The sequence below is a fragment of the Passer domesticus genome, chromosome 10 (genome assembly GCF_036417665.1).
Source record: "Passer domesticus isolate bPasDom1 chromosome 10, bPasDom1.hap1, whole genome shotgun sequence".
NCBI lineage: Eukaryota > Metazoa > Chordata > Aves > Passeriformes > Passeridae > Passer > Passer domesticus.
In genome coordinates this window covers 12,009,574-12,032,941 of record NC_087483.1, presented here as the reverse complement: position 1 = coordinate 12,032,941, position 23,368 = coordinate 12,009,574, and the positions used below count along the sequence as shown (strand labels likewise).

Below are 23,368 nucleotides of genomic sequence, written 5' to 3'. Positions count from 1 at the left end.
ATTAAAAATGAAAAGGATGATCCTGATTTGCTGGGCAGGTCCATTTCCACTGCACCAGGGTGTGTTGTGGGCGTCTCTGGGGTATTTTTTGGAGAGCAAAATAGCTGATGGTGCTGGTACTTAAAAAGCTCAAGTTAGCTTCCGAAGTTAACACCCATTCAGTTCCTTTGTTTTGTTTGGAGTGCAGAGATTTTGAGAATTCCTTGGTGTACTTTGACCACTGTGAATAAATTTTCCAACTAAAAGGACCATAGAGTTGTTCAAAACCACTTTGAGTGTTTTAAAAATCTAAGTGAAGGCTTGACTCTGATGTCTGCAGATTTTTAAATTTATCCTCATTAATGGTAATCAGGTGCTGGATTTTGAATGTGCTATGGTGTTAAATGGATACCTAGCACTAACATTTTACACGTGCTATTTTAAGGTACATTGTAGTGTTTTTCACATTTTTGTCTAGGAATACATTTTCTGACGAGTAATTTTCTCATGGTTCCTGTCCTTCCTCGATATTCTTGTCCTGTGTCTGGATGGCTTGCTTTAAGAGCTGTGATTGCTTTGTGATGATGTGTAAAAGGGATGAGAAGGGGATAGAGCTGCAGGCAGGAGGTCACCTTAGGTCGTGGTTCCTTCTCAGCATGGGAAGAGTCTCCTTCATGTTTCTTAGGAGCAAAGAGAGTGTTCAGGTAGATTGTCTCACTTGAGTCACACATAGCATTTCACACTTAGAATTCCTTGTGAGAGATGTTCCTTTAAACTCAGGTGTCCCTAGTGAGAGGCATTAATGTCCAAACCACAGCCTTAGGAGGGATTTTTGTCCTGAGACCATCTCAGAGGCAGTACTTCACAACTCCAGGTTAAAAGCTGGTGTAGATGATAAATGAAATACTGGTTTATGTTTTCCTGACTTTTCATTTCTCGGGGTTTTCTCTTAACCCAAGGAATTTTACTCTCCATTTGCAGTCCTTCTGATGACAATCCCAACAGAAATGAATGATTGCCAATTGCTGAATGGATATTTAAACCTCAGTTGTGACACAATGTACAAAGTCATGGTGGGCAAATAGCTTAAATTCCTTTCTTTTTTTTCTCCATTACATTGAAGGTTTTATTACTTATGGCCTTCAAAACTGGCAGTTTTTGTAGGCTTCTGAAAAACTGTAAATATAAGTGGACTGATTCTAAACACACTGCACTTTCTCACTGCTATTCACTCCTACAGAGAAGGAAAATTACATCTGTTTTAGCAGCTGAAATTTATTTATATTCCACAGACTGTCTGTCAGACATGAAGCTGGTTAAAATACCACCCACAATAGATATGTCTGTAAGAGCCACACATGCCTTAAGAATTCCTTCACAAAGCCCTTACTGAATACATCAACTGACTCTCAACTCAACTTTGATTTAGGATCAGTTTGTTGTTTGGTTTTTTTTTTTAATTCTCTTGCTCTTGTCTGTCCTTTATATTTTTTTTTGTGCTTCTCTGTGACCTTACAAGAAAAACTGCATTGAAGGGCTATTTTTTATGGTAGAACTGAAACAATTTTCTTCACAGAGTAGTGATTCTACATTTATAGCATTTGTGTTTTCAGTAGCTGACTTGGCTCCCACATTTGGATTAGACTGAACTTCCCATCACTTTGGTAGTCTGATTCCCAACAGATGCAATATTTCATGTAATGTCTGACCCTCAGAGATCACCAGCCAAGTGGGGTTCAGAGTTCAGATCTCTGGGTGATGGCCACTCCAGATTTAAAGTTCTCTGTTTCTTAAAACACTCATCAAAAATTTCTTTCTGTTCTTTGTAAAGTGGTGCAATGAAGCAGCCTGAGGAGCAACAATTATTACAAAGATAGAAGTTGTATGGTGGCAATGACAAGAGAGTGGATTTACTTTGGTGGTTGCAAGTGATGCTTTCTGATATCTCAACATCTTACTGAATTAATATTTGGGAAAATATGTCTTATAGAATAGAAAACCCAAATACACATAAAGTTTTCAGTGTCCTTCTTGATCAGGGTTTTTATCTAATCCATTCTTGGCTTAGACAAAGCTAAAAGTATTTTTCTTCCTGCTCTATAAAACATTGATATGATATCTGTAATAACTAATGCCATCAGTAAAATGCCACTAGTTTTGTAATGATGTGCAGGAAGTGTTTGGCACTGTAAAGGCTTGGGATATCATAAGGGAACACCAAGAATAAAAATGATTTTGTGGTTTCTGTATGCTGTACTCGTCACTGAGAGGTAATAAGATAGACTTGTGCATTACTTGTTTTCCAATGCTCTCTTGAGAAAGGGAAATATATTTACTGGTTGTGGAGGAACCAACCAGGTTTTAATTCCTGCAACTTTGCATTTCTTTTGAATCCTGAAGGAATTATGGCAATGAGAATTTGCCTCATGAGATGTTACCTGTTCTTGGTGTGGTGTAGGCCTGTACCAATTGCCAGGTATTTTTCTTTCCATAAAATAACTGACAAGGTTGGTAAGACCTGCCAGCAGGACTTGCATCCAGTTAGAATTCAGTACAGAAAGGCTATGTCTGTAATCTCCTTTGGAAAAACACATCCAGTTGTTCTTAGAGCTTCAGAAGAGAACACAATTCTCTCTCCAGCATAAATGCTGATTAATTCAGAATACTCATTCATCACCTGCTTGTTTCAGCAAATATCCTGCTCTATCAACAGCAGGAGGAAGCCAGTGCAGGAGAAATCTGGATTTCACCAAAGGAAGCTTGGCATGAGCTACCATGATAGAAATAAATGCAGGAGATGTTTTATTTGTGAATGGTTCCCTCTCATGGAGCCGCCTGGGCGATGTTGTTTCCGTTGGCTCCAGCCATGTCAAGGCCATTGATGATGAAAGTTCTGTACTGTTTTTCCCCATCGCTTGGAAAATTCTCTCTCCCTCCTCCCTCCCTCCCTTCCCTCCCCAACCAAACCTTTGCCAAGCAAGCAGCTGTGAACAGAATTTCTCAGCAAGATGAAATTTGGGTTTTGACATGCTCTGGGACAGGATACACAAATACAGCCTTGAGAGGGTTGCAGTTGCGGGGTGCAAGTCCAGAGTTTCTGCAGGTGCATGAAATGGATGGGCCTTTGAGGTGTCTTATTAAGTTTATGAGAATGAGGAAAAAAAATAAAAATGCATGCCAAGTGCATTTCTTGGTGAGTTTTGGTACCTCAGTCTGAGGGAAGTAATGCCTGCAAGTTTGATCCCAAGCTGTGCATCAAAGCCAAACTAATGCCTGTGAGTTCTGCACTGGTATCTGAGACACTGACTTAAGGATGGCAGGATCTGCTCTGTGCAAGTACAAACTCAAATGATTCTTTTTTAACTTAATTTGGGTAGACATCCTTATAAAAGTTTCCCATCAAATTCCATGCATTTTGTTTCTGCCGAGGACTGTTTTCTGGAGTGTGAAATCAGTCGGAGGCTTCTGTGAGGTTTATTTTTCTCAAGGAAAATAAATGCAGGATGTGAGTATGCAGAAAATATGGGCACCTATTTAAAGCCATATAATATTTTCCATGCTTGCAGGGAAAAATTTCATTTGCTTGCAATTTTGACAAGCTTAAAACTGAGATTTTCCATTACATTTCCTGCTTTTTATATTATTGTTAATATTGCATCTGGAGGGGAGAAAATGAGCTTAAATAAATTTATGTGCAAATAAAATTTGTATGCAATTCATGACCAGAATAGCTGTGCTTGATGCACATTCCTCTGCTGTAGTTATAAGGCTTGTAATATTTTATTATATTTGGTATGTAGTATTTCATGTTCTTGTCCAAGTGAGACTTTATCGAGGCAGAGATTTTTGTGTCTGATTTATGTAACATTTTTAATGTCCACAGTATTTTATTTTGGTTTTCATTCAGGTAAGAGAGGGCGGGATGCTGCAAAAGGATATGGAAAAGTCTGTTTGCAATTAAAGGAACACTAATTGGACTTCAGGGACCGTGTGTAAGATACACTGGTCTTTCCCACGGCCACACCCTGAGCATATGATCTTCAACTGAATTCATGGAAACATTCACACTGCTTCCTACAGATTGCAGCTGGCACTGTCTGTGACAGCTCTGCCTCCCTGCGCAGGGAGCACGGGGCTGTGTGTGACAGTGTGGGATGCAGTGAGGGCAAGGCACACAGAGCCAGCATGCACAAGGGAGGGATGGATGTGGCACTGCCCCTGGCTCTGGGCACGGCAGCATGGGCTGTGCTGACCCCCAGATGTGGCTGTGGCTGTCTGTGCCAGCCAAACTGTCAGCAGATTTGAAAATTAGAAAAGGCTTAGCTTCTAACTTTCAGGTAGGGATTATATGCAGTTTCAGCTGGAAGAAATTTTGCGTAAGTGGTATTTCAGAGAAGATATAGAAATGTATTATTTCAGTTAGTAATAAAGATTTCTACTTAGATATTCAGACTAAAAGACTGAGCTCAGGCAAATAAGAAAATACTCTTTTAAAAGTAAGTGCACGTTGGCAATGATAGTTCATACAGATCAATGCTCAAATATGTTCTAGGTGGTTGAAAATGGCATTGCCTGTCCAAACAGTCATAAGTGCCCTTTGGGGGATCGTATGTAGCAAAACAAGCTGAGACTCTCAAGTTTCTTTATACTGCTGCCAGTTATTTTTTGCCCTCTGTGTTCAGATCAGAATGAGGAATACTGAGAGGGGTTACTGCAGCCACAGGATAGCAGTTTGCATCTGTTCCAAGGATCTCATTTTGTTTAGATGGTTAGTTAATTGCCCTGATCCTGTAATTGACTTTTAAACTGACAACATCTCTAGCAAAGTGTTTCTTTCTCCCAGATGCTTTGGCCCATGTCAGAGTTTGCTTATGTTGATATTCCTGTGGTGTGGATGGAGCTGAAGGTAATTCCCATTTAGAAGACTTAGAAACAACCATAGGTGACACTTTCATCAGTTTGGCAAAGCTAATGTTAACTCAGATTGACAGAAAATAATGTTAATGCAAAATGCCTTTTGCTTCAGCAATATCTTGGAAGGAAATGTGGGCAGAGGATGGGAAAACCTTCTATCACTGCCTACTTTATGGCTGCCTTGAGATGATTACTGCAGCTAGTCTGTGAGGAGAAAGAGAGAGAGGATCTCCCTGTATATATGATGAAAAGGCAGGCTCTGGTTCTAAATATAAAGAGAAAAGCTTTGATGATGTTGTGTTCTTAGTCTGCCCTTTGGGGATGTGCATCCCTGATTTTCTTCCATTGGAGGTCACTCCCAAGCCTTTCCCCTCCTGTGTGTGGACCTCAGCAGGTGCATACACCAATATACAGGTATAGAAAAAGATAGAGAAAGTAATTTCCTTCCATACTGTTGAGATTAACTACCTCTGGTTTAACTTTCTTGAGTCTCACAGACTCCTTTACAGCCTGTGTGTGCCCAGCTTAAACCATTTGCTGTTAAAGTGCCATTTTAGTGATGCAAAGGCATAGGAAAGATGGGGAATATCTGTATCTAATTAAAGGAAGGGGAGGCAAGCTGCACACCACTAGAATTCAAAAGTTTGCTTTTGGCTGCTGCTTGTTCTTGGCTTTTCTACAGGATGGATTAGTAGTTTTGATAACTTAGCACAGCATAACATGTATTGTCTAATATTCAAAGGGTGAAATATTCCAGAGCCTGCACTTTTGACTTTTGGCATGTGAAATTTTAAATTTAGGAGGAAATGTTCTGAACTGTGGTGACTTAGGTTGACCTGGTAAAGGCTTTGAAGTAGCTGGTGGTTTATTTTATATAAGTACACCAAGCTTAATTTTTCTAAAGCTGCCTTGAATTTACCTGAAGTTTTCTTTATTAGTAAATGCATCAGAAATATCTAATGAGAGAAAATGTAAATATTTGGCATGAACTTTCCATCTGAAATTTCATCCTTAGCAAGAGTAAAATTACTGCCAGTGAAAGCTGCCTTGGGATATTTTAGTTCTTGTTTTGGGGTTTTGTTTGATTGTTGTTTGGGGTGCTTTTTAAGTAAAAAAAAAAAAAAAAAGTGCAACACACAACCAGAAGACTATAGTGCTTCTGAAGAGTTTGTTGCTACACTTTGTTCATCTCTTCTGGTCAAGTCATTGACCAAAGGTGAACCCAAAGCTGGGACACCGGTTCTGATGCAGTGGCTGCACCAGCCCTTTGTTTATCCTGGCAAAAGCAGTTCCCTTTCCTGGCCACCTGCTCCCTCCCCATCCTGCCCTGAGCTGCTGCTGTGCCACTGTCCACCTGATAATTAACAATTGCATTAAAAAAATTGTGGTTTTTATTTATCGCTTTATTTAGAACTGAATGAGAATATATTTGTGCATAAATATTCATGCTTCTAAATGTACTGAATTCACATTTAGATTCTAAATGTGAATCCAAAGGAAACTGGTGTAAAACCTGTAAGTTCCATAGGATGTGCTCAGCTGCCAAACTGGGCTGGGGCCAATGAGAAAAAGCCTGAGTGGCAAACTGAAAAAAACAAAAGTCCTGGTACATTTTGCTTAGCCCATTTTCCCACTGCCTTGTTCTGACCTTGAGAAAAGTCTTTGAACTGTGGAAATACCGTTCTTGTAAAATTAGCATGTGTCAATGAAGAAATAACAAAAAAAACTTTTAAAACTCAGCCAGTTGAGAAAATTGCTTCATGCCGTAAACATTTTCACAAAGAAACCTTTGGGTCTCTTTTGGGTCATTACTGGGTAAACAGCATCAAAAGGAGTCATTCAAATAAAGAAAGCCCTGCCTGGAAAGGGCACACAGAGGAGCAGTGCACTCTGCAGCTTTTAAACAGCCCTGGCTGGGAAAAAAAACCCACTTCAGCATCTCAACCAGGGGTGTTACACAAGTCCTAAGGTCTGTCTGATGAATTCATAAATTCATACTGCCTTTGCTTTAATTCAAAACAAAAGTAATTTTGCTTGAAGGTGGAGAAATTTTCTTTGGAGGACTATACTGTGTTTTTCACATATATTGTGGGATTTCTGAAGTTGAAAGGGACCATGAGGCTCATTGAGTGCATCTCTCTGCTCCTACCTAAAATTAAATCCCATGGCTAAGAGCATCATCCATATATAAATGTATCTAGGTAGCAATCCTTACATACCTAGTAACAAGGTGGGAACTCTCCAGCTTGTTAATAGCATGAAATCCATGGAAAACAGCGAAGGTGATGAAATAGCACGTTATTTGGAACTTTTATTTGAAATAGCATGTTAACTGGAGCATCCGTGCCACATCACAGCAGTTGTTTTGGAAGAAGTAAAATTTCAGGGGAGTTTACTGGATATATTTCAACCCATTTTAAAAATTATTACGACAGGAATATAATACAGTTTAAAACTTTTTTTAAAAGGGAAGTACCAAAACTAAATCACCTTGATCCATCAGCTATTAGAATTTAATAATTCACTGTTCTGCCATCACCTTCCTGTCAGTAGTTGTTTCTGGGATGTTTGATAGTGGATTTTTACAGATAACTTCATTCAGCAGAGCAGCCTCCCTTTAAAGTTGCTTTGTGCTTGAGTGATTACTTTGGAATTTTAGTGCTGTGGCTCACAGAACTCTGAAGTGAAAATGGGGACTTATGCCTGGCAGCATATGTGGCTATGTTGATGGATTTTAGGCATCAAGATACAGCTGGGTTGGGGCTTGTAAAAAGGGTTAAGCTTGTAAAATAAGAAATAATAATGTGCTTACACAATAGTAGTCAAATAGCACTCACTGGAAAGTCTGGAGGCATTAGGAACTATAAACTGTTGGAAATCACAGTTGCATCTCTTGACAGCAAAGCCCCAGCAGTCTCTTGGTAAAGATTTTATTTTGCCAGAATCTCTGTTGCCTTCCTTTAACAACTAGTTCCTCAGGAGAGACAAATAATTTTACGTTGCATCAATATTTTTAAAATTCCTATGCTGCATTTCTTTGGCAGGGTTAGTTACCCTGCTGACTTGTAACTATAACCCTCAGTGAGTCCTTGCCATTCTTCCTCATGGCATTGCACACTCTGAACTTCTGGATTCATGTCCTGAAGTCAGTAGGAAGTTCATCATACTGGACAAGGAGGGACAGAGCTTCATAATTTATAGGGACAGAATAGAAAGCACAAGGGCCAAGAGAAGATTTTCAGTGTAAAATCAAGGAGAAAATACTCTTACCATTTTTATCAGTGGAAATCCTGTTTTAAAGAGCCAAAATTGATGTGATGGACAAAACCACAAAAAATCTGCTCTGCAGTCTGGAGAGGAGTAACATTGACCAAGGGCAGAAGTTGCAGAATGTGCCAAAGGAAGAAGCTTGTAGACATTCCCTCCTCCAAAATCTTCTTTAAAAAACTTTGTTGTGGTGGCACTTTTTTGCTCAGTTTTGGTTTTTTGGGTTGGTTTGGATTTTAACTGGATCTCCTCAGAATAACTTGCAATGTCATCCACACCTGTGAACTGCTCAAAAGAAGTGCTAGAAAATAGAGGAAAACTAGCACCACTATCACTCTGTCGTAGGTTCTTACAACTTTAGGTGTTATTGGAAGTGGCCACGAGTGTTGCCAATTACTGCTAGTAATTTCTGTTGGGTGCAGGTGACAAAACTTATCTGAATGGTTGCCAAAAGCTATTCATGGGAAGAAGCACCCAGGAGTAATTTAATCTGTGTAATCTCATATGCAGATGGTTCTGCAATCTCAGCGAGGCCTCTGACATGCAGCCAGGGCGATGCAAAAACAAAAGCAAAAAGTGTGCTAATAAAGAGAACACAAGATGCGAAACATCCTGGTGAGCCTGTCCAAATTTCCTTCTTGCACCATGAGACCAGCACAGCACATGGCCCAGGAGTTTAGCAGTGAGGACTTTCTCCTGCTGAGCTGCACTGCCACCTGCACAGGGAAGGTGCTGTAGAATAACTCAGGGATAAACTGGGATATGCCACTGTGTCTATTTCTTTTAATCCTCAAAAAGACAGTAAATGCCATTGTGCCAAAACTACTTCCTAGGGAAACTCCTGGAAAGAAAGGTAGAGAGAGAATGTTTGTGTTTCATGAGAGAGAATGTTGTATTTTATTTACCTTTACTTTCAAGCTCCATAATTATCAGGAGAGTGGAGTAATTCCCACACATACAGCTGTGAGCAATTATGGGATACCATTGAGCAGTTTGTTCAAATCCTGGCAGAAGTGATACCCTCAGAAAAAAAGGCAGATTACACAAATAGGAAGATTTCCAGACTTGCATTGTTCTCTAATGTAAGTGTGGAGATTTTGCAGTCCATGTGCAGGACTCTGTGAATCTGGTGTGTGTTATTGCTTGGCTGGTGCTGCCCACTTGTGAAGCCCTTTGAGTCAGAGATGTATTTCCCAGAAAGTTTATGTGAGTGAAGATACAAGTGGAGGCTCTATCTGTGATTCCATTTGAGGCTTCTAGTTTTGTTGGATTGGGGGAGTTTTTTATAACTAGTGCAGTTTTTTATTACCAGAGCAGAAATTCAAATTAGGGATACTTTGAAAAGTATTGGGCATTTTCCAGCTTGTTGGTTTTGCCTTCATGTTGGGCTGAAACAACCAAACACTGCCCGAGGTTTTAAATACTTGAAGCTGTATGCCTCCCTCCAAAAAGAACCAGAAGCAGCAAAGTGTCAAGAAAATACCCATTGCGACCCCGTTTTCAGATGAAGGCATGTATCTGTACGCAAACATGTCCAAGTGCAGTGTTACAAGATTTTACAGCACACTGCAAGGTAAATAATTTACACTGCACAAGTTTTGTGGCTTTCCCTTTGTTGTCATTGGGAATGGTTGTTTTGTTGGCTTCTGGGCAAATGAAAGATTACCAGTTAGTGAAAAATGTTTGGTCATTTATGGATGGGCCTGCAGTGCCATAAATAAGCTTTCCCTCCTGTCCCACTCCCACAGAGTTGCATTGTCACTTGAAGTCAGATTTGAGAACTGCTTGAGGTGGAAGCTGTCTGTGTTTTTTGTCTTTTACAAAATGTGGTTTTCAAGTTCAAAAAATGATTTTTTTTTTCTTTTTAATGACTGCTTTTTTTAACCCTTTTACTGTATGGTTGAAAGGGGAAGTGTCTGGAGCTCAGCAAGGGTGCCACTTACTCCTGGGAGGATGGGGAAAAGTTAAAAGTAGAAACAGCTGATGAGGCAGGATGGCTCTGTAGAGAAAGCAGGAGGAAGAGAAATGGGAACATCTGTTAAAGCTATACCAGTGACTATTTTGGCTAAGTCCAGCTTGCAGTTCCTTTTTAATTCCTCGTTCTTCAGTAGGTGTCACTGCTATCAGTGACAAACACAACTCAGGCCTTGGGAGTATCATTACTTTTTTGTTGTTGTCTTGTTTGGTTTAAGTTATCCCAGTCTTCACTAAATGCACAAATGTGCACCAGAAATAAAAATGATATTTCGAAGATCTGGAAGATCTGATTTCCTGTTAGAATTCCCTATTCTTTTGTCTCTGGTGTTCCCTTTTAGACTGCCAGACCTCAGTTTCAGTCAATACCTGCCATGTAAATCCCAGCCCTACTGGATTTGTGCAGATTCCCTCTGTCACTGAGTGGATTCATTCAGGACACTCAGATTAATCTCAATCCAATACAGGTCTTTTCTCTGCCCCATGATGAATTTGTCAGATTTACAATAGCAGAACAATCTGGGAAGCATCATTGTTTAAGGAAGAATAAGAATGGTCTCTTTTCACTATTAATTTCTTGTGTGCCTAATACCTCCCAGCTTTGAGAGGGAAGGAGCTTCCAGAGAATTAGGTTTGGTTTGTACCTCATCAGAACAGATGATTAATAAAACCAACTTGACTTAGTAGTACTGGCTTTCTGCCTCAGTCAATGGAATATATTGCTATCCATCCCTAAGAAGGTTCTTAATTTTCCTTGGAAAGGTCTTGTCCAGACTAACTGGAATAAATGTTGAGTGAATGAATTCATGTAGTGATGCAAGAAATGCTTTCCTGCAGTTCAAACAGGCATCTGAATGACCTTCATCCTGCATTTTATAATTAAGTCCATAAGTAGTGGTGTTTAGAAAAGGGCAGTGGTTGGGGATTTTTTCTCTCTATATGTTAGCAACTGAGAGAAATGAGTGGAAAACAGAAAGTGCATTATAGGCTTGATTTAACATTTTATCTACTGGGAAGACTTAATAATTTAGCAGCAGATACTGGAGTAGTTGATAGGAAATGTCTGCAGAACTACGAGGTATGAAAGGACTTGGACCACTAAAGGAACTGAGCTAAGGGATGACTTTTGATATTGTGAAACAGAAATAAACTTGGACTCTGAATCAAAGCAGATAATTTCTGCCTTTGTTTATATGATGTTGTATCTTCTAGATAAATTAAAATAAGCAAGGCTAAGTGAGAGCAATATACAAGTATGCATTTTAAATTTTTCATCCAACATTTGTTTTAGCATAAGGATTTTTGGAACTATTGTAGAGAAAATTATTTTGAACTCTTGCATACGTGTATGGAAAAATATACACTAAATTACTGTTGCTGTTTTCTACTTGGTTCATCTCTTGGCCTCTCCTGTGTGCATCATTTGTGGGTTTTAACCCTGCACAGATGTGCTTTGTCATACTTGGGAGAGCAAATATTATTGAATTACTTTACAGTAAGTTATTAATTCAAATTTCCTTAGAAGGTCAGGGTTTTTTCCCCTAGGAAAACAGAAACAGCTGTAAATGAATGAAACATGTGATACGTTTGAATTAATCACACTTGCCCCCAGTTGTCATGCAGAATTCAGCTCATATTGCCCTTCTGTTAATTTAGATATATTTTAGATATCTGGTTTTAGTCAAGCCTTAGTCACTGCACAAAGATATTTAAATTTTTCTTTAGCTACCAGATCAAGGTCTTTAAAGTTATCCATTCACTTTAGTTCTTATCATGTGGATTTCCCAGGCAATTAGTAGCTCAAACCAAGGATATATTTCATGTGTGCTGATTGGTCTTCCTTTGAGAGTTTTAAGACCCTTCAGATTTAAGTTTCAAAGCCTCACCTGTGCAATTTGCAGCAGTGTTCCAGGATTGCTCACCACTGGTGAAAGTAGAAGGATGGTTATGGATAAAACTTCAGTCTGGGTTAAAAAAGTACAGCTCATTTTACAACACATTTCTTGTCTTTGCAGCAGGCTGTGCAATAAACACAGTGACCTCATATTTAGTAGTTAATATGTCCTGCAAGAAGCTGTTTATTGTACTGTAGTTGTATCAGGAGGACCCAGTCCCAGCAGAAAAGTTTGATGTTGAATGTTTGCTTTTTGCGACTGGGACAGGGATCAAATGAGCTTTTTTGTGCCATAATCTCTGTACAGCCAATTGTTTGTCATCCCCCATTCTCTCACAGCACATCACTGCTGGAAAGGAAAACTTCCAGAGAGGAGAGCAGGTGTGATGTGAGGGGAATGTGGCTTGGGCCAGGATGCAGGTGTGTGTGTGGCACAGCACCCACAGCCCTCTGGATTCTCTGCCAGTGGGCTCTGGGTGAAGATTTTGGGTATGCAAGGATTGTGTCTTAAATCACATTCTGAGAGTTGGAGTGAATTCATCTGTACCACGGAGCCAAGCTCATCCACATGCTATTGCTTTTATTTTAGCTGAGAATAGCTTCATTAATGCTGCTGCAGTGAGATACCTGGATTTTGGAAATGTGGTGTAGTTGTAATAACTAAACTGAGTATGCAGAGGTCTTTTGCCACGGTACAATCAGAAGAAAAGTTTATCTCAGTTCCAGGCTCAGCTTTGTGATCTTCTCAGGATACTTCAAGACACTGAAGTATTACAAGGCAAAACTCCTTGACATTTCCCTTCCTTTTGAGGCATTTGTCGCAGCAGGGTTACACTGAATAGATGTTCTATGTGCTTCATAAATAATTGTGTATATTTTATGCTCTGGGTGAATTTTTCACTTCAAGAATCAATTCCAAGAAGAGTCTTCAGTGTAAAGTGGTCATAGATGGCTTGGGTTTGTGTTTTCTTCCAATGACTGATACAGAAACTACAGGTTCTGCATGTACAGAAACTTACAGCTCACAGTGAATTCTTGCATTGCTGCCATCATCCTTGCAAAGCTGGAAGTTCAGGACGAAGTGGCTTCTCCCTAGATCAGTTATTCCAGAAATGGCAAGATTAAATATCAGGAGGCGGGAAGAAAATAGGAAAGAAATGTGTGTGTGTTTGAAAGTCTGAGTGTATTTGAGGGAAGTGACCTGCAGTTTGCTGTGGGCTCCCAAAGGCAGAGATGGCCAGAGTGCAGTTTGTGTCTGGGGCTGTTTGTGGAGTTGGTAGCAGGGTACAAACCCTCTGGAGGTGTTGGCTGAGGCACTGGAGGCAGCAGAGCAGGAAAGCCCTGCTGCTGGAGCTCATTGCTGGGGAACTCAGTGCCTGGTTTTGGTGCTTCCCTGTGTATTTCACATGGCATCACTATGTGGGAACAGAAACAGAGAGCACCTCCATCAATTTATTTTAGTTGAGAAATAAAATACAAAACTCTTTTATCAGTGTTGGCTTTCATTAATTCCTAAATTTCTTTCCTTTTTTTTTTTCCTGTTGCAGTTTGAGTTCATTCAGCTGCAACATAAGATTGACTGCACCAGGCATAAAAATGACGAAAATCTGGATCACATTTTTGCTGCTCCTCTTATTGGTTACTATGGTGAGTCTTATGAATTTTTTAAATCACTTCCAGTTTTAACAACCCTAGAGAGTACCATAGAAATTATTAATATGGAAGCACAGAAAGAGCTAACCTTGTGTTCAGATGTAGCTTCTGCGTAACAGGATCTTTATCTTCTGTTATCTGTTCAATTCCTTTGGCAAAGGAACAGAATTAGTTTTTACCTCTGCTAAATCAGCATATTCTCTGCTGGCTCAGAACAGTGGCAGTGGACAAGTGACACAGAGGCAGTACCCTGCAGACCCCAGGAACAGGAGGAGAAGAAACTAACTGAGATTCAGAGACACCCTCAGAAATTGTAATTTCATCCCTTGTACAGCAGTGGTATAGTGTTTCAATCTGCAGCTTTGTTTTTCTGTGAAGCTTAGAAGCTTCCCATAAAATATTTAATTACTATTAAAAATGCATTTGAAAGGTTCAGGTTTTGGTCAAGATCATCTTTTCCTAAGATATTTTAATTTTTAATTTTAATAACTATCAAAGTGGATGCCTTGTCTTTTGAATGACATTCTCTGTTCTGAGGGTTGACTTTATGGTTCACCTGACTGCAGAGAAACCAAATATCTCTGGACAAGCCAAATGCTTCAGTGCATAAAATATATGGAAGGTCTTTTTTTGCAAAGGATCTTTTTGGGCCTGACTGAAATGTCTTTTAGAGTAAACTTTGATATATTTCACTGGGTTTTACAAAAGCTGTTCAGATGCTGCTGACTGTCTCCGTGCTTTCTATGCATGTTGCTATTCTTATTTTCAAATCTTGCCAATTGTTCCTACCCTGTGCTCATTCAGGAGATGTTTACCATGATTCAGTAGCAAGAATTGCCAGAAAAACATAAAATCTTATTGTCAGTGATAAGATTAGAATATCACTTTCTTTCAGTAAAATATTTAAAGTACAATATTTGAAAAGATTGATGTTGAAAAAGTTTTTGTTGGAGCTTGTACTTGTGGTTTGCTAAAGAAGTGTTTTTCCTCTTAGCTTTTTACCACTGCTTCTCCAGCTGAAGGACAGCAGAACTCCACCATGGACTTTGTCCAGCTGAGCGTTACCCGGAATAAAATCATGACAGCACAGTATGAATGCTACCAGAAGATCATGCAGGACCCTATTCACAAGAAAGAAGGTAGAGATTGCTTTCTCCTGAGCTTTTACTAATGCAAGGTCAACAGATATTCTTGCAGTAATTCAGGGTCCTGTAGTTATATTAATTTCTTATCTTGCTAGCAATTATTTTTTAGGTTGTAACATTATTTTCTCAATTTTTTGTAAGCATCACTTCAGGATGCATGAAGTAATATGTTATGCTATCTGCCCATAGCACCACTTCAGATATAACACAAAGCTTTTCTCTGATTAAATAAGAAAATGTTAGTTTAAGTAGATATCTACATTAAAATATCATGACTAATTAATCTTACCGCCTTATTTCATTTCATGCTCTTTTTATACCTCTGTCTGCCTGGTCACATCTGCCTTTAAAAATTGTAAGTATTTTAATCCACACAGTTTCCCTGCTCTGAGGGTTGTGCTGGTGTCATTACTGTGTTTCCTGATAAGCCACTCAGAGCTGACCCCAGCCACCCCACCTGTCGCTGTATTCACTTGGAAGCTTCTGGAAATGCTGAGTGGCTTTTGAGGCAAGGAAAGGTGGTTGTGCTCTTCTACAAAGAGATTTTTCCCTTGTGAAATGATTCTTTGGAGGAAGTGAGTGCCTGGAGGTCAGGAATGGTACAGATATGGCAGTGTAAGCTCATGCCCACAGCATAAGGGGGCCTCACAGCTTCTGAAGGACCTGCACAAGTTGGAAAATATCCAGATGAGGAGGAATTACACGATGTTAGAGAGCTGCAGCCTTTGAGATGGGGGCGTTAATCAGCCTTTAAAAGAAAACTGGAGTGAGATTATAAAAACATCTTGAAGTTTGTAGGGAGGCACACAGTCATTCTGTGTGCCTTTTGGGAAAGAAGCTGTTTGTGAAATGCCAGCTCATTCTCAAGGGATGGTTTATTTAGATGTTGAAATGTGTGTGAGCAATGAGGCATCGAACAGCTCCTGAGGGACACTGGATTCCCTGTTCCTGGGGCACTTAGGGAAGTGTTTGTCCGCAGTGGCTGCTGCAGGCTCAGCCCAGCCTGAGGCAGAGCAGCTGGGGCTGCCTCCCAGCCAGCCTTTCTCATGGCTTCTGGGATACCACAGTGTTTTCTATGGACGAGCAACCATATGTACAGGCTTGGTGTACATCCAGAATAGAAATAAATCCAGAATAGAAATAAATTGAGTAAAGCCGTCTTTGAAAGGGTGAGGCTCTTTGCTAAGGTACATTATTGAGTATAAATCAAGTCAGGGGCTTTTGCTCACCATTTTCTAGATCTGAGGTTTGCCAGTTGTAGGCCATTTGAAGGGGAAGGAGAAAAGATTTTGAAATGTGTTCAAAGAAATGTATGTATAAGGAACTGTCTCTGCTAAGTGAAGTTTTAATCAACCACTGCCCAATCTTTCCTCTTTTTTCCCCCATTGTTGCAAACGTACCGTACCCAATCCTACATCTTACCTTTGAAAGACCATTCTGAAGCAAGAGTTATTTTATTCCCTGGTCTCTCTCTTTGCAGGGCCTTACTGCAACAGGACCTGGGATGGCTGGTTGTGCTGGAGTGACGTTGCTGCTGGAACTGTGTCGGTGCAGCGTTGTCCTGACTACTTTCAGGACTTCAACCCATCAGGTACGAGTGCATGGACTTCTACATCAACATATTTCTCACTGAAATGAGAGTCTGGGGGCTTGCTGTCTTTTGTTTCCCTCACTCAAGTCATTAATGCTCCAGGATTTCAGAAATTCAGGATTAGTTATTTGCATTTTCCTTTTATCTCATAAAAAACTGACAAGTTAGTTATTTTCTTTTCTGAGCTGCGTCCCTGAGGGATTCTGTAGATTAGGCAGTAGGAATTTAAGTTAGATCACACTTTTTTCCTCTTAGAGATGAGCTTTTCTGACAGACAAGAACAAATATGACTTACTGCCTTACCTCAATTTAACAGTTGAAGTTGACAAAGGGTTTCTCCCACTTTGAATCATTTCTTGTTTCTGTGGGCTAAACTTTGTAAGCACGTGGAAAATGTCGTGGATTTCTTTGTATTTCCCAGGGTCTTTTCATGTCTCTATTTGATGATTGAAATCACTGTGTTTCCAGCAATTTTCCAATTTGGTTCTTTGAGCAGTTTTGCTATTTATGTTTTCCTGCCTGTCCAATACTAATTTATACAGGTAGGATATTAGGCTTCAGTGTCCATCTTGGATGTTAAGCAAGACATTTAAATATTCTTGTCTGGTAGTTCTCTAACAGTTAGTTCAATGTATTTTGATACTTAATGGATTGGAGAGGGAAAATCTATTTGTTTTCTTAAGGAGAATCACATCATCGGTTGCCCTTGCCAAGCAAAAGCAACGGCCTCAAGTTTCTCAGAATTCGTAGTAACAAGTAAAGTCTCTCTAGTCATATTAATAAAGCTGTCATTTGTTTGCCAATCTTTATTAAATACTTGGCATAGGGAAAGAGAATGTCAGTGCTGACTGTTGTGTTTTTCTTTCACTTTTCTTCTTTTGTTTTTTCATTCCATCAACTTTGATTGCAGAAAAAGTTACGAAGATCTGTGATCCAAATGGGAATTGGTTCAGACACCCAGAAAGCAACAGGACCTGGACAAACTACACCCAGTGCAATATCTATACTCATGAAAAAGTGAAGGTAGGAGAGGAATGAGTGCATTCCCACGTCAAGAAACTGACCTGAGAATCTTTACAAGTTTCTGTATATCAAAAGTAGGCTCTGTACTTGTGTGGGTCTGTGTATGGATGCTATTTCTATAGACTTCAGTTTATCTTGAACATGCCCATCCATTAAAAGATTTAGAAAAAGAAAAACAAAAACTCTAAATGACCTCTTAGATTTACTTTGTGATATGTGAGGATGCAGTGGGCAAAATTCCACATTTTGCCCCGTTCCCTAACTCTATGTCCACCAATATTCCTTATGTTTATGGAACATTTGGTTATGGGAAGAAGCAGTAAATTGAAACTGTAAATTCCCAAGAACCAGGAATACAAACCACAGACCAGGATAGGCTGTAAATTAATTTTAACCTTTTAGGTAAGTACCTATGAGTACTTACCTAAAAACCATATTGTCCAAAAGATGGTTACAGAGGATAAGGCACTTTATTATTGCTTTTTCGCAAAACATGAGACTTTGGTTTTGCTAATGGCAGCAGAATTGCCATAATTCATTGATTTTTGCTAATATTTGGCTGGGAATGGAGGATATTATTCAAAAAGGAGCAGATCTATGACAATCCCTCTTTATGAACAGTGAGGTAGTTCCCTTCAGACTGTTTTGCCAGCAGATTTCAACTCTGTCACAAAGCTGAAGCCATTGTATGGAATAAGAGCTCCAGAGGCAGCCTTGCTGCAGTTGTGTGTTGTTTTGCTCAGCAGCTTTATCTCCTCACTGTGCCTGGAAGGTGGGTGGGACACTGTGCAGTAACTGGGGCTGTGCTGCTTTGTTAATTCTGGTTTTTATTGCCCTCAGCAGTGCTCCCTGCTGTACCACGCTTTTGTGCACGTTCTAGTTCGTGGGGCAATCTCTAAATCCTTAAAATGCACCTCTGCCTGGGTTGGCCACTGAGTGAGGGAGTGATACAGGATGTGGCCCTGTCATAGAATTGTCTTTTATAAGTCTCAAATTTTGGCATTTTGGGATAACACTTGATTTCCTCACAAATTGTTCACTTTCCAAATTTCACAATAAGTCCCATTTATACCTATTGCATTGATGTTTGTTGTTTTTATTTTTTTTAAGGAAGCTACCTAATTTTAAAAAATAATTACAATTTGAAAATTTCTAGTGCACATCAAGAGTTACCCTTGTGTCATCTTACAACCTACTTAAAGCTTTACCCATAATCCTTTTATATTATCTCAAAAGCCAGTATATATAGCAAGCTGCAATTACTCTGTCCTAACTTGGATTGCTAAATTCAGGGGATACACAGATTTTGCAGTAGGGGAGCATTTGGATGTTCTCTAACTCTCCCTGTGGAACCCAAATAATTCTGCTTTATTGTGAGAGTGTAAGGTTCAACCTGAAAATCTTCATTTTCTTATGTGCCAAATAATAATGTTATATTTGTTGCAGCAAGGGTTTTTTGCTAGGCAGATTCCATGACTGAAAGCAAAGGTTCGTTACTTTCTTATAAAACTAATTAGTAAATTAATATATTAGCTACAAGAATTAATGATAACATGAACATATTCCAAATATTAAATCACTAGTTCCTTTTTTTTACCTTTTGTATCTACACAGATTTTCATAATTCCATAATTGGTAGTAGGCTTATTTAATATAACATAATATTGAAACATAATTATGACTATTTAATATAATAGTCTTCACTATTTTTGAGTCATTGTCAATTTTTTTCATGCCCTTCCTGAAATGCTCAATAAAAACTGAATTTCCAGTACCATAATCATAGCTCACTTTGAAGGAAGTATCTTTAAATGCTGAGAAAGGACTTGTTCCATCATTACCTGAAATGTTTTTGTTGGTTTTTTTTTCCTTATTAGTACTGTAGTCACTTTAAGTGCAAGAAGAGAGGTATTAATATGTGCTTTATCAGCAGTAGCTCTGTCTGAATCACTTGGCATTGTTTTTGTGTTTCAGACTGCTCTGAACTTGTATTACTTGGCCATCATTGGACACGGACTTTCAATTGTATCACTTCTGATCTCTCTTGGCATATTCTTTTATTTCAAGTAAGTATATTTAAAATCCTTCATCAAATCCCAGTGGTTGCCACAATCCTGCTTTCAGTGCTTTAGAACACCTGCCACCCAAAATTAATTTAGATGGAGCAGGAAGGTGAAGAAAGCCAGTATATAGATTTGCCATTGGACTTTATATTGTAACAAACACGGAGGTTTCTTTTCTTAGAAATCCAAAATCAAAAACCTGTAGAATGTATTGAAAACAGGAAATGGGAAAATGTTTGTTAATTTTGGGTTTGTGATGTCTGGATTTTTTTAGTGATAAATTACAGTGTGATACTGGGAATTGGTCTCAGTGATCCTTGTGTGTCTCTTCCAAGTCCGGATGTTCTGTGATTCTGTGTTATGCCAAGCATCAACTGAACTAAAGAGCAAGTGGAAACCAAAATAGTGATGACATTTGATAGGTACAGTAGCATTCCAAAGTGGAGCTCACAAAATATGACAACTGTAATGGAAGTAAGGCTAAGAGCTACAGTAGAAATGGAAATAATAAGAATATTCTCATTTTTTGATTCTCTGTATTGTGTATGGCAGGCTTGTCATCTGCTGACTAACAATTATGTCACCTTCTTGAAAGGAAGTTTGAGCAGTGTGTCACCATTGTCCCAACAGCTCATCATATCATACACAGGCCTTTTAAAATTAGTCTTATTACTTCATATTTGATGAACTTTCTTTGTTTCCCTATGAAAGACTCCTTTTCTTTTCTTTTTCCTTTGAGAAGCAGCTGAGGCCTGGTGGAAAGGTGAACCCAGGAGTGCTGCCACATGGGCAGAGCTGAGAAAGACAAGTTGTTCCCTGTGCCAGCTGCTGCTGTGCCCAGAGCAGGCTGCCCTTGTCAGCCTGCTTTAATCATTTCATAAACACCTTCTCCTTGGCACTGCACATCTGCTGCTCACACTCTCCTGCCCCTGCTGCCTCCCTCCAGCCTCCATTTCCTCCTGACATTTAAATACCAAGAGCAGGTACACTGCCAGTGGATGCTGCTCCTCTCATGCTGTGGGCTTTGATTAGGTGGAGGCAGCTGATAGCTGATTAAAAGAAAAAGTTCTTTTTAGTCTGTCTGAAAGCAGTGCTTCCACTTTAGCTGTGCATTACTTCCCCAGGCTGTCACAGCATTCCTGCAAATCCCCAGCAAACAGGAGTGTTTCAGCTTTGTAGCCTTTCCTTTGAAAATCCAGTATTCAGGATGACATTTCAGTTTTTTCTGATCTCGTTTCATGAGGAAAACATATCACTGTTTTTCAATCCATTTATTTTTGTATGATCTGTAAAAACAATGCTTCTCCTTTCCAAATTCACTTTCCTTCCGCAGACTCAATGTGTGAAATGGCTCTGGGTCCTTATAAGGACTTTGATTTTGCATAAAAATGGTCAGTACTGTTGCAATAAATGTCACAAACTTTAGCAGACTAAATATCTCATGGGACAGGAAAAATGCTTTAACACAGGGGAAAATAAAAGGATTTGGAGTAGGATATGATTTTATAAGTCCACAGAGAGTCAAGCATGGTTTTTCTATACCATAATCTGAAAACCAAAGTAATTTCATCTTTGCTTGTGGCACTTCTTGCAAAAGCAGGTGATCTGCTGTGCTGCCATCCTGTGCCATCTTTGTCTAACCATCCAGGGCTTTCCTTCTCTGGGAGCAGGATCATCCTTCCTCAGAGACCACATGGAATGGATCCAGACCCACAAACCACATTTTCTAGACTGTGGTTATGTTGGGATATAAAAGGAAATTACAAAATTCAAAGGAAGTTAAAGAAAGTCCTCTGCAAGCTGTTCTCTTGGGATGTACAGTTCCTCTAAAGTATTTTTAGTAGCAGAAGGGTATTTAAGGACCTAGATTAATACCAGGATGTATTATGTATCAGCTAAGGCTTGGATAATTATTCATAGCTTTAACAGGTGGACTTTTTTTTTCCTATTGTGGGGGGGTGTCTTTGAATTTGTCATTTCCAAAACATTTAATCTGTAAGTCAACTGACAGTTTCCAGACAACATTTGCTGAATTTCTGATCATTAGGACATCTTTAGATTTGACTAGAAATTTAGAACTGTTTCCCAAAGGAAATATCAACTGTTTGGGAGTTGAATTATTTTTTAGGACTAAAATTTTTCTGCATTTTATGTTTGCATTTTAAATTTTGTTTTTTCTTCAGAAATTTTTCTCCTTGGAAATACTTGTCCACCTTGTGACTTGTGCTCCCCAAATGCATTGGAGTTCTTGGTTTAACAGAAATTGATCATAAGCTTGGAACTCTGAACGTCTCTGAAAACTCATATATGAGACATAAAAGTAACTTCTTGCTGTGTCTCTGCTTTCTCATCCTGTAACATACTTGAGATCATGCACGTGTTGCAAATGTTAAAATAATTGTATGGTTTTCATAAAGAATGAAAAATGAGCCAAGAGAATACGTTAAAAAGCAGTGATTTAGGATAAAGGAGAGCTGCAGTTTCAAAGATGCCCCCACCCCTCCCCACAAAAATCAAAGCAGACCAAAAAAAAACCACATAACAAACCCACCTGAAACAGAGGAGTTGTTGATCAAGTGTCACATCAAATCCCATGACAGCATTCACAGAGGAGAGCAGCAGTGTGTTAGAGAGAGTGGGCAAAGCACTGATTATTGGATTGTTATGGAGACAGAGCTACCTAAATCTCTCAGTTAATGTCATCTGAACAGATAATTCCCCTTAGGTGCTTATGTGGATCTCAGTGGTTGAGTTTTGCAGAGCTGAAATACCTTAAAAACTGAAATCTCAAACCCACTTACAGGCTTTTGAAAATGTCACCCTTTTTTTCTTTTGGAGAAATTAATTGTTCCCTAATTCCCAAGATATACAGGAGTCAAAAAGGGGAAATAAGTAATTTAGTAGGAAGTCTCTTTTTATTTGGGATTTAATTGAGGGGTTGGTCATTCAAATGTCCTTGGATCATAAACATGAGAATTAAGTGATTAGAGGATATTATGTCATTAAGAAAAACAGTCAGAAAAAAAGGACTATAGGAAGGATAACAGAAGAGAGAGGGTGGGGAAGCTTAGGAACAATCTTTTTATTACCAAAAACAGTCTTAGTTTTTAAATGTCATCAGTCTTGCTTTCTGTTTCTTGTCCGGTGATCCTTGCAGTCCTTTCATGCATGGGTGGAGGTGGGTGTGGATGGGTGTGTTTGAATATTCAACAGGAACAGCTGCGGGATGACCCGGAGAGATGGCCCCATTAGCTGTACGTGCTCTTCCTCGCCTGAGCCTTGAGTCTTAACAATAAGCAGACAGAATTCCAGAGCTTTTCAGGACTTGTTTACACAAAGCCCTTCGCTGGAATTTAGCATTGTCTCTCTTTTCATATAGAAAACATACAGGGGAAAAAAAAAACATAGAAAAATACATTTGCAAAGAATGTAAGACCCTTCATGTTACAATAATTAAATTTTATCCTTTTGTGGCATTAAAACAAGACTCAAATAAAATCTTAAAGAGCCTAAGGGAATGTATTTTTTCCTCAAATTCATTTGCAACCCTGTTTTCCATATTTTGGAAACTTTTTCTTTTTTGTTTTCTTCAGCCAAATGACACGTGGCAACCAAAGTTTCCTGTAGGTCCCCGTTAAATGGCAGCACTGGTTTCTAGAGGGGTTTCCTTTTCTTTCACCTGTTTTTAGTGCCATGGGTTTGGACTGTCTCAGGGCTTGCATAGTGAGCACTGTGAGCTCAGTGCAGGGGTCTGTGGGTGCTTTGTACCCTGCCCTTGTGAGAGCTGCAAAGGATGCAGCCAAGGTCTGCCCTATGGCCAGGCTTATGGGGCTGTCCTCTTTTCCCTTTGGGTCACCTTGGTTGT

General features: G+C 39.3%; 1 protein-coding gene across 2 annotated transcripts in view; it reads left to right on the top strand.

Annotated features, from left to right (window-relative positions):
• The window catches only part of CALCRL (calcitonin receptor like receptor), a 66,084-nt gene that overhangs the window by 22,467 nt on the left and 20,249 nt on the right, over window positions 1-23,368 (top strand). For both annotated transcript variants that reach the window (XM_064433779.1, XM_064433778.1), the window contains 5 exons: window positions 13,576-13,675; window positions 14,676-14,820; window positions 16,307-16,417; window positions 17,328-17,440; window positions 19,415-19,506. In XM_064433779.1, coding sequence (XP_064289849.1) covers window positions 13,576-13,675; window positions 14,676-14,820; window positions 16,307-16,417; window positions 17,328-17,440; window positions 19,415-19,506 — 561 coding nt within the window. The remainder of the gene's footprint in view (window positions 1-13,575; window positions 13,676-14,675; window positions 14,821-16,306; window positions 16,418-17,327; window positions 17,441-19,414; window positions 19,507-23,368) is intronic.